This window comes from Zeus faber, assembly GCF_960531495.2.
Source record: "Zeus faber genome assembly, chromosome: 11".
In the NCBI taxonomy this organism is placed as follows: domain Eukaryota; kingdom Metazoa; phylum Chordata; class Actinopteri; order Zeiformes; family Zeidae; genus Zeus; species Zeus faber.
This window is the reverse complement of record NC_137205.1, coordinates 32111134-32121917: the sequence shown is the minus strand read 5'-3', so window position 1 is coordinate 32121917 and position 10784 is coordinate 32111134. Positions and strand designations below refer to the sequence as shown.

Below are 10784 nucleotides of genomic sequence, written 5' to 3'. Positions count from 1 at the left end.
CTCCCGTAACCGACGGCGACGGGCCAAAGCGCTGCTGGACTTTGAGCGTCACGACGACGACGAGCTGGGCTTCCGGAAGAACGACATCATCACAGTGAGTGTCCAATGGAAATAACTGTTTGATTAGGATTTGATTTTTGATTTCAAGGTTCCGATTTAACATTCGAAGGGAAGCCATTACCAACCATCTCTGAGAAGCCGGTGAAGAGCTTGGGCAAGGTGTTCGACACCACCCTCAAGGACTCCTCATCTGTTCAGTCCACCTCCAGGAACTGGATAGCTGGCTAAGATCAGTCGAAAAAATTGGGCTCCCAGGCAAGTTCAAATCGTGGATATATCATCATGGTACTCTGCCAAGGATACTATGGCCACTACTTGTCTATGAGGTCCCCATGTCCACCGTGGAGACCTTGGAGAGGAAGGTCAGCAGCTGTCTCAGGAGATGGTTGGGGTTGCCTAGAAGGCTCAGCAACATCGCCTGCTACAGGAACAGCACAAAACTCTGGTTGCCCCTGAAGTCTCTGGAAGAAGAGTTCAAGGTTACATAGACTCGAGAGGTGCTGATGTACAGAGACCCAACGGCGGCTCAGGCTGGAGTGGTGGTGAAGACTGGAAGGAAGTGGAGTGCCCTGGCTGCTGTGCTGGATGCTGAGTCCCGGCTGCGCCACAAAGATCTGGTGGGCGTGGTGGCTCATGGTAGAGCGGGCTTGGGACTGTTCCCAACACCTCGGCCTATGAAGTGCAAGGGGAAGGAGAAGTGGTGACATATTCTAAGATCCAGCAGAGCGGCTGGCTTGAGGCAACGGGGCCTGGACAAGGTGGGAGCAGGCCGTGGACCGGAAAGTCACTTGGACGGACCTCTGGCAGGCTGAGCCACACCGCATCACCTTCCTGATTCGGGCAGTGTATGATGTCCTGCCTAGCCAGGCGAACCTCTTCACCTGGGGAAAGGTCGAGACCCTGAGATGCCCATTGCTCTTAGCAAGGGGAACGTTGGAGCACATACTGAGCTCCTTCCCAAAAGCTCTCGGTGAGGGCCAATACACCTGGCGCCATAACCAGGTGCTGAAACTCATTGCAGAAGTCATCAGCAAGGGGATCAGCAGCTGCGGCCGAGTGCGCAAAGCCACCAGCGCAATCGCTTTTGTTAGAACGGGGGTGCAGCCAAGGACAGGACACAAGAGGGCGGCAGCAGGGATCCTGTCAACGGCCCAAGACTTGCAGCTCTTTGTGGACCTGGAGAAACAGCAGAGATTCCCGCAGCACCTTGTCAGCACCACCCTGAGGCCAGATTTACTTCTGGTTTCTGAGGCCACCAAGACCATCGTCCTCATGGAGCTGACAGTGCCATGGGAGGACTGCTTGGGGGAGGCTTGTGAAAGGAAGCGGACCAAATATGAACATCTGGTCATCAACTGTCGAGAGCAGGGCTGGAGGGCGAGGTGCATGCCCATTGAAGTGGGCTGCAGAGGATTTGTGGGTCACTCACTCCACAGAGGAGCAAGGAGCAGCGCCATCAAGAACATCACCGAAGCAGCTGAGAAAGCCTCGAGATGGCTCTGGATCCAGAGAGAAGGTCCATGGGGACAAGCGAATGCCACCTGAACACACACTGCGGTCTGATCAACCGTGGTGGGGTCGCCTGGGAGAGGGTGTATGATGTTTAGAGACCCGAGACACCGAACACACTGATGATGTGCGTCGGAAGATGTATTCAATAAGTGTGTGTGTGTGTGTGTGTGTGTGTGTGTGTATTTTATTTGTCCTTATCAGTTCCACAACGAGGAAATTCACAATTTCTCTGCATTTACCTATCCTAGTATCTGATGTATCTAGGAGCAGTAGCAACCTTCCGCTTACTAGACGACCCACTCTACCTCCTGAGCTACTGCCCCAATATATATGTACATACAGTGGGGCAAAAGAGTATTTAGTCAGCCACCAATTGTGCAAGTTCTCCCACTTAAAAAGAAGAGAGAGGCCTGTAATTTTCATCATAGCTACACTTCGACTATGAGAGACAGAATGGGGGGAAAGAATCCAGGAAATCACACTGTAGGATTTTTAATGAATTAATTGGTAAATTCCTTGGTAAAATAAGTATTTGGTCACCTACAAACAAGCACGATTTCTGGCTTTCACAGACTTGTAACTTTTTCTTTAAGAGGCTCCTCTGTCCTCCACTCGTTACCTGTATTAATGGCACCTGTTTGAACTTGTTATCAGTATAAAAGACACCTGTCCACAACCTCAAACAGTCACACTCCAAACTCCACTATGGCCAAGACCAAAGAGCTGTCAAAAGACACCAGAAACAAAATTATAGACCTGCACCAGGCTGGGAAGACTGAATCTGCAATAGGTAAGCAGCTTGTTGTGAAGAAATCAACTGTGGAAGCAATTATTAGAAAATGGAAGACATACAAGACCACTGATAATCTCCCTCCATCTGGGGCTCCACGCAAGATCTCACCCCGTGGGGTCAAAATGATCACAAGAACGGTGAGAAAACATCCCAGAACCACACGGGGGGACCTAGTGAATGACCTGCAGAGAGCTGGGACCAAAGTAACAAAGGCTACCATCAGTAACACACTACGCCGCCAGGGACTCAAATCCTGCAGTGCCAGACGTGTCCCCCTGCTTAAGCCACTACATGTCCAGGCCCGTCTGAAGTTTGCTAGAGAGCATTTGGATGATCCAGAAGAGGATTGGGAGAATGTCATATGGTCAGATGAAACCAAAATAGAACTTTTTGGTAAAAACTCAACTTGTCGTGTTTGGAGGAGAAAGAAAGCTGAGTTGCATCCAAAGAACACCATACCTACTGTGAAGCATGGGGGTGGAACCATCATGCTTTGGGGCTGTTTTTCTGCAAAGGGACCAGGACGACTGGTCCGTGTAAAGGAAAGAATGAATGGGGCCATGTATCGTGAGATTTTGAGTGAAAACCTCCTTCCATCAGCAAGGGCATTGAAGATGAAACGTGGCTGGGTCTTTCAGCATGACAATGATCCCAAACACACCGCCTGGGCAACAAAGGAGTGGCTTCGTAACAAGCATTTCAAGGTCCTGGAGTGGCCTAAGCCAGTCTCCAGATCTCAACCCCATAGAAAATCTTTGGAGGGAGTTGAAAGTCTGTGTTGCCCAGCAACAGCCTCAAAACATCACTGCTCTAGAGAGGATCTGCATGGAGGAATGGGCCAGAATACCAGCAACAGTGTGTGAAAACCTTGTGAAGACTTACAGAAAACGTTTGACCTCTGTCATTGCAAACAAAGGGTATATAACAAAGTATTGAGATGAACTTTTGTTATTGACCAAATACTTATTTTCCACCATCATTTGCAAATAAATTCTTTAAAAATCAGACAATTTGATTTTCTGGATTTTTGTTCTCATTTTGTCTCTCATAGTTGAGGTAAACCTATGATGAAAATAACAGGCCACTCTCATCTTTTTAAGTGGGAGAACTTGCACAATTGGTGGCTGACTAAATACTTTTTTGCCCCAATGTATATATTGTGTGTGTGTGTGTGTGTGTGTGTGTGTGTGTGTGTGTGTGTGTGTGTGTGTGTGTGTGTGTGTGTGTGTGTGTGTGTGTGTGTGTGTGTGTGTGTGTGTGTGTGTGTGTGTGTGTGTGTATTACGTTCGGTCAAGCAATACCAATATTTATCTTTTACTGTAATTTTACTTGAAAGTAAAACAACCTTGTGGACCATGAAATCTGACTTAGGGCGGGGCAGTACTCACAAAATCAGGTTTCACATAATTTTGGACAGAGTGAGCGGACATTGTATCAACATGTGGCCCCGCCCCAGTTTCAACAGTGTTATTTTCAGAACAGAGGCAGGACACCATCTTTTAGAATAAAGTGTTTGTTCCTTCTCCTTTCAGATCGTTTCCCAAAAAGACGAGCACTGCTGGGTGGGAGAGCTGAACGGCCTCAGAGGTGGCTCCACCACGCCCTTCTCTCATTTATACCTTCATTCTTTGCATCATGTTTGAAGTCATGCAGACTTGTTTTTTGTGACAATTCCTTCATGTTTTGACAAAACCTTGGTCAGGATGTATAGCTGTTTCCTCTTTAACCTTAAGCAGTATAGACTAATAACAGGATGTGATGTTAAATGATCTGTAAAACACACTCCCTGCCGGTAAGGAGGGAGCATCGGGTGGTGCCGTCCTGGACCTCAATCAGCCAGCTCCACATACAGGAAGTGAACCTTGTTATTGGATCGTTTTTAGGGAAAATATGAAGAATGTCAGCTGTTTTCTAAGGGTCTTAGTGTGTTTTTCTCTGTCGCAGGCTGGTTTCCAGCAAAGTTTGTGGAGATTCTGGACGAAAGAAGCAAAGAGGTAAATAAAGACTCTTTCCGTAAAGACTTTGTCAGTAAAGACTCCGTCAGATAAGACTCTGTCAGCTGCGTGTTCCTGGATTCCCTCTCACAGGATAATGAAGTCTTAACTTGTTGTTCCACGGTTATTACACATCTCTGTTCTGATTGGGCATAAGATCAATCAGCGCTCAGTTATTTCTGAGTAATAGCACCGATCTGTACTTGCCTTGTATGCCTCCGCCCCCTGCACCACCTTCTAACACCACATAGAAACTGCAATGGAAGAGGTGAATGAGGAAGATGAGATGAAAGTCCCAAGGCAACGTTCATCGTTTCAGGTTTCATGTAAATGTTCCATGTCGGATGAGCAGCAGTGAATTGTTTTGATAGTTCAGTACACTGTTGTTGCTCTTTTCCTGCTCTTAAACCTTGTGGTTATAGAACCATTTCAAGTCAATATTCTGTACCAATGTATTGGTTTGTTTGGTGAGTACTGTGTGAGGAGCAGGATACCGTGCAGTCAGTACACGGTGGGGGTTATTTTGTCTGGCGGGGAGGTTCCCTGACGTGCATTTTTCTTTCTGATCCACCACCTCCATCCTCTCCTCCACCTCCCTCTGCCTCCTCCTTCAGTACTCTCTAGCGGGGGACGACTCTGTGACGGAGGCGGTGACGGACCTGGCTCGGGGGACGCTCTGTCCGGCACTCAAGAACATCTTCCAGCACGGGCTGAAGAAGCCGTCGATCCTGGGGGGCCCCTGCCACCCCTGGCTCTTCATCGAGGAGGTGATGCTCACAACCACACCTTTTTAAAATACCTTAATTTGGGGATGAGAACTTGATACTCAATTCTGCCCTTTCAACTTTGTGTGGAAATTATGTAAATTATCTCCTGCGCTACTACTGGGCTTCACCAATGTGACAGATGTCTTAATTTGGTTTTTTTTATTAAATTAAAAAAAAAAAAAAAAAATGGTATTTACTTATTTCTATTTTATTCATTTTTTCCATTTGATTTTACTTTTTGATATTTAATTTTCCATCTTTACTTGACATATAATTTATTCTTTGATTGATATTGAGTATCGAGTATTTTATGTATTCATAGATATATATATTCTTTTTTTTTTTTTTTTTGCATTCCATACAGAAAACTGAAGAGCAATTTCAGTCTTTAATCTCTGTATTAGACTGAATTTGTTCATTGAAATAATATTTAATTTAATGATAATTTCATAATATTTTAGTGATACATGTCAGTAAAATGAAAAGCTAGCAGCAACTCATGTTACGTATAAAATGTCAATATATTGATAAGTAAAATGTGAAATATTGTGAGCCTTGGAATCTAATTCCCATCGTGAGATCCTCCCCGAGAATCAGCCTGATGTTTATATTATTATTATTATTGTCATCATTATCATGATCATTATTATTATTCTTATTATTCTTATTATTCTTATTATTATTATTATTATTGTTATTATTATTATCAGTATTGTTATTATTATTATTATTATTATTATTATTATAATTGTCATTATTATTATTATTGTTATTATTGTTATTATTGTCATTGTTATTATTATTATTGTCATTGTTATTATTATTATTATTATTATTATTATTATTATTGTTGTTGTTGTGTAAATGGCCTGAACGTACCAGTGTTTCTAACGGGACAAGCTGCTCTGTGCTGCCCCCAGGCAGCCAGCAGGGAGGTGGAGCGGGACTTCAACTCCGTCTACTCCAGGCTGGTGCTCTGCAAAACATACAGGTAGAGCTGCTGCTGTGTTCCCTGTGTTGAGTACTGATGTGGTGAAACTCTACTATTATCATATTTATTCACAATGAACTTTATTTTACAGATTTTCAGCTGGAAAATAGCATTTAAGAGAACATTTTTACCTTTTTTTTAAATTACAAACAACAAAAGAGAAAGAAATAAAGATTAGATTAGTGCCTGTAAACAGTGTGGGTTGCTGCGTACAACCTCAACCCATAATAATGGGATATTATATTTTCATATTTCATATTTCATATCTTAATATTCATATTCATTTAATATTGATTCTGTTTGCTTCTGCTGAGAAGTGATGGCTGACTCCTCTTCCTCCTCTTCATCATTCTCATGTTCATCCAGGTTGGATGAAGATGGGAAAGTCCTCACACCAGAGGAGCTGCTGTACAGAGTGAGTACTGTCTGGTCAAACAGACAGACAGATACTTCACTCATCCCCGGGGGGCGTGGCCTTCTTTAGACTAGACTAATGAACGTCTGTAAAAGACTTTAATGTGAGACCAGCGTCCTGCCCTCTGGGCTCCTGTCTGTCCTGACAGACCGTGTGAGAGTTCCACCTGTCTGCCCCTCCAGGCGGTGCAGGCGGTCAACCTCAGCCACGACGCGGCGCACGCCCAGATGGACGTCAAGTTCAGGTCCCTGATCTGCGTGGGCCTCAAGTAGGTGCACACACACGCCTCCACCCCCTGCAGTGCTCCACCTGACCAGGAGGAGGCCACGTGTCACCGAGCTGTAGAGATACCACGCCCCCTCCCCCGTGAAGCGTTACTGCCCTTAACAGAATATCCATTTAAAGGGGATCCATCTGAGGACACGTCGAGAAGACAACAACCTCTTTTTATTTTTTTATTTTTTTTACTCGTTTGACTCCACGGTCCCTGCAACGGTCAAACTGGCTTTATAGCTGCATGTGAGGGAAAATGTCGTTTTTAATTGATTTTATTGATTTCAGATTAGGAAAAGTGGCAAACCAGGAATTATTACCTGAAATAAAACTATTTTCAGGCTTTTCACGATGGAGGACTCCATGGTGATTCTAGTGTGTGTGTGTGTGTGTGTGTGTGTCCAGTGAGCAGGTGCTCCACCTGTGGTTGGAGGTGCTGTGCTCCAGCATGGTGGCGGTGGAGAAGTGGTACCAGCCCTGGTCCTTCCTGAGGAGCCCGGGATGGGTGCAGATCAAGTGTGAGCTCAGGTGGGGCAGACAGACAGACACGCAGACAGACAGGCAGACACACACACACGTATTGCACAACTGTTGGAATAGGAAGACTCGGGTCAAAATGGCGGAAGGAGAGCGACGTCTGCACAGAGTGAACAGACTGTTCCGTCTCCGTCCTCAGGGTTCTCTCCAAGTTCGCCTTCAGTTTGTCCCAGGACTGTGAGCTGCCCGACAGGAAGGAGGTGAGGCCCCGCCCCCAAATCTGCTGTTCCTGTGTGTTTGTGTTTATTTACACACACGACTCAGACGGAGATGTTTCCTGAACAGTTCCCCATGAGTAACGACGGGTTCTTTGGTCTTTCTACTGTTCGGTTGAATTGTGGATCTTTATCTGTCGAGCATCAGCTCTGTCTTCATCTTGTCAACATAGTTAAAGTGGTAATCCGTCACATGGTCCCTGTTGAGGCAGATCCCAGGATGTCATTTTTCCAACTTCCTGTCCTCCCAGCGTTGTCTTCTTATGATCTGTTGATTTGTCATGTTTTGCATATGAATCCGTTTCCACAGTTGACTAGCCACGCCCACTGTAGCTACGCCGCTTTAGCCGATTCACCGCGGCTGCTCGTCACTGCTTGCGCCGTGTGGCGGACCCCGCCACCCACAGTGGACACGGCTGCTGGAGCAGCACATGTACAACACATATACATTGAACGGCTGCTTCTTAAAACGTATCAAATTTGGGATTATTTGACCAAAATAATCTCATGGACGAGATGACATCACGTTGTTTTTGTTGTTGTTGTTTTCCCTCTGATCCTGTTGAGCATTCTGCTAAACCCAAACGAAATAACACGACGGGATGAAGCCCTGATTATATTATAATTATTCATATTAATATTAATGAGAATAATAGTATTATTATTATTATTAATATTAGTAATTATAATTTTGGTTTTGGCTTCCAGGAGAAGGAGCAGAGGCCTCTGAAGGAAGGAGTCCAGGACATGTTGGTGAAGCACCACCTCTTCAGCTGGGACATCGACGGATAGACTCGCTGTGACATGCTAGGACTCGCTAGGACTCACTAGGACACTCTACAACATGCTGAGACACGCTAAGACACATTAAGACTCTGGGACTCGCTAAGATACATAACAACACGCTGAGACTCGCTAAGACTTACTATGACAGGCTAAGACACTCAAAGACACACTTGGACTCGCGACGACACGCTACAACACGCTGAGAAACACTGACATACTTAGACACGCTACAACACGCTGAGACTCTAAAACACATTAAGACTCCCTAGGACCCGCTGAGACTCTAAAACACATTAAGACTCCCTAGGACCCGCTGAGACTCTAAAACACATTAAGACTCCCTAGGACCCGCTGAGACTCTAAAACACATTAAGACTCCCTCGGCCACGCTGAGACTCTAAAACACATTAAGACTCCCTAGGACCCGCTGAGACTCTAAAACACATTAAGACTCCCTCGGCCACGCTGAGACTCTAAAACACATTAAGACTCCCTCGGACACGCTGAGACTCTAAAACACATTAAGACTCCCTAGGACCCGCTGAGACTCTAAAACACATTAAGACTCCCTCGGCCACGCTGAGACTCTAAAACACATTAAGACTCCCTCGGACACGCTGAGACTCTAAAACACATTAAGACTCCCTCGGACACGCTGAGACTCTAAAACACATTAAGACTCCCTAGGACACGCTGAGACTCTAAAACACATTAAGACTCCCTAGGACACGCTGAGACTCTAAAACACATTAAGACTCCCTAGGATCCGCTGAGACTCTAAAACACATTAAGACTCCCTCGGACCCGCTGAGACTCTAAAACACATTAAGACTCCCTCGGACACGCTGAGACTCTAAAACACATTAAGACTCCCTAGGACACGCTGAGACTCTAAAACACATTAAGACTCCCTCGGGCACACTGAGACTCTCAAACACATTAAGACTCCCTAGGATCCGCTAAGACTCTAAAATACGCTACGACACGCTAAGATTCGCTAGGACAGGCTGAGACTTTTTGAGACTTGCTATGATAAAGTGAGACTCGCTGAGACTCTTTGACTCACTAGGACCCGCTGAGGCACTGACACTGACCAAAGACTCTCCAGGACGCACTTAACCCCACGTGAGGCCACGCCCAGGCCTCCTGTGACGCTGTCGCTGCTCGGACTCAGACTCCAGCTGTTGAGACTGAAGACATTAAACCAACTGAGTGATGTCACAGTTATCACAGCTCAAACCTTCAGTCTGAATATTTGTACTTGGTGAGTACGTTGTACTAGTACTTGAACCACTACTGGTACTTTAACTTGTACTTGAACCGGTACTGGTACTTGTACTTATGCTGGTACTTGTACTTGTACTTGAACTGGTACTTGAGCTTGTACCGGTACCTGTACTGGTACTTGTATTGTTACGTGTACTTGTCCTCTGTACTTCATCAGCACCAAGGTCCAAGAAATTCCAAGAGTAAAAGGTACATGTAGTGTTTATAGTTTTTTGTTTTTCGTGGTTTTTAATATTATTTCAGTTTTGATGAGAAACTTCGAGGCGGTCTCCTGACGCTTGGTTCTGATTGGTTCAAATCACCTCTAGAGACCAAATATATCAAATAAATCTAAAAGTGAAACGGAGCAGGAAGAAGAAACACTGACTTCCTCCTGCTGCGTTTACTCACTTCAATTCAACCCTTAAAGCCATGTCAGCCCAAAAATATCAAAAACAACATTTTTACTAAATCCCAAAAAGACGCGTCGTCGCCTCCATCAAACCACTTCACCGAGCTGTTGAGGGAGGTGGCTCCTCCCAGTCACGTCCCCAAAATGTTGTTTTTATTCATAAGCTTGAACAAATAATTGATTCAAATTCTAAAACACTAACATCAAGGTCGTCCTGGAAGTTTCAGGGTTAAAATATCCCAGAACCAGGAGGACGTTTTGGAAACGATTCCTTAAAACGAGGCATCGAACAGGGTTTGCGTCTCAGTGCAGAAAGTCAGAATAAAGTTCCATGTTTATATTAACAACAGATTTATTTTGTCTACAAAGTGGAACGTTCCCTTTTGAAGATAAAAGTAGAATTTATATTTTAATTCTAAATAATCTGCGAAGATGCTGGGATGGATTCTGCCCCCGAAAAAAAGTTTGTTCATCAGAAAAAAACATCAAATTTTTATTTTGTTTTTATTTGTTTGTTTTTTTCCCCCCATGAGAATTTAATTGTAATGACTTTTTGATTTTTATTGGGTCTTAATGTCATTTTCTGGAATATGCTTTCATAAGGTTTAATTATCCCCAAAATCCCCAATTGTCAAGGACGGTTTGAACCATGAAGGGAGGATTCTGAGGAGATAAAGTCACGTCTTGGTCTTTGTGGATGTATCAGACCTGGAGTAAAATACAATATATTGTGCTTGTTGTACATATATAAAATATCTACACG

The 10784-nt window shown here is 44.6% G+C and overlaps 1 protein-coding gene across 3 annotated transcripts in view; it reads left to right on the top strand.

Moving 5' to 3' along the window:
• sgsm3 (small G protein signaling modulator 3) overlaps nt 1-10784 on the top strand; it is a 47763-nt gene extending 36979 nt beyond the window's left edge. For 2 of the 3 annotated variants that reach the window (XM_080008798.1, XM_080008797.1), the window contains exons 12-21: nt 1-94; nt 3898-3952; nt 4310-4359; nt 4974-5126; nt 6047-6117; nt 6484-6532; nt 6715-6800; nt 7211-7333; nt 7482-7542; nt 8266-10784. The exon at nt 1-94 is cut by the window's left edge and continues 62 nt beyond it. In XM_080008798.1, the coding sequence (XP_079864924.1) occupies nt 1-94; nt 3898-3952; nt 4310-4359; nt 4974-5126; nt 6047-6117; nt 6484-6532; nt 6715-6800; nt 7211-7333; nt 7482-7542; nt 8266-8349 (826 nt within the window). In that variant the 3' untranslated portion in view covers nt 8350-10784. Of the gene's footprint in view, nt 95-3897; nt 3953-4309; nt 4360-4973; nt 5127-6046; nt 6118-6483; nt 6533-6714; nt 6805-7210; nt 7334-7481; nt 7543-8265 lie in introns of those variants that run through there. The other variant, XM_080008799.1, reaches the window with a different exon arrangement.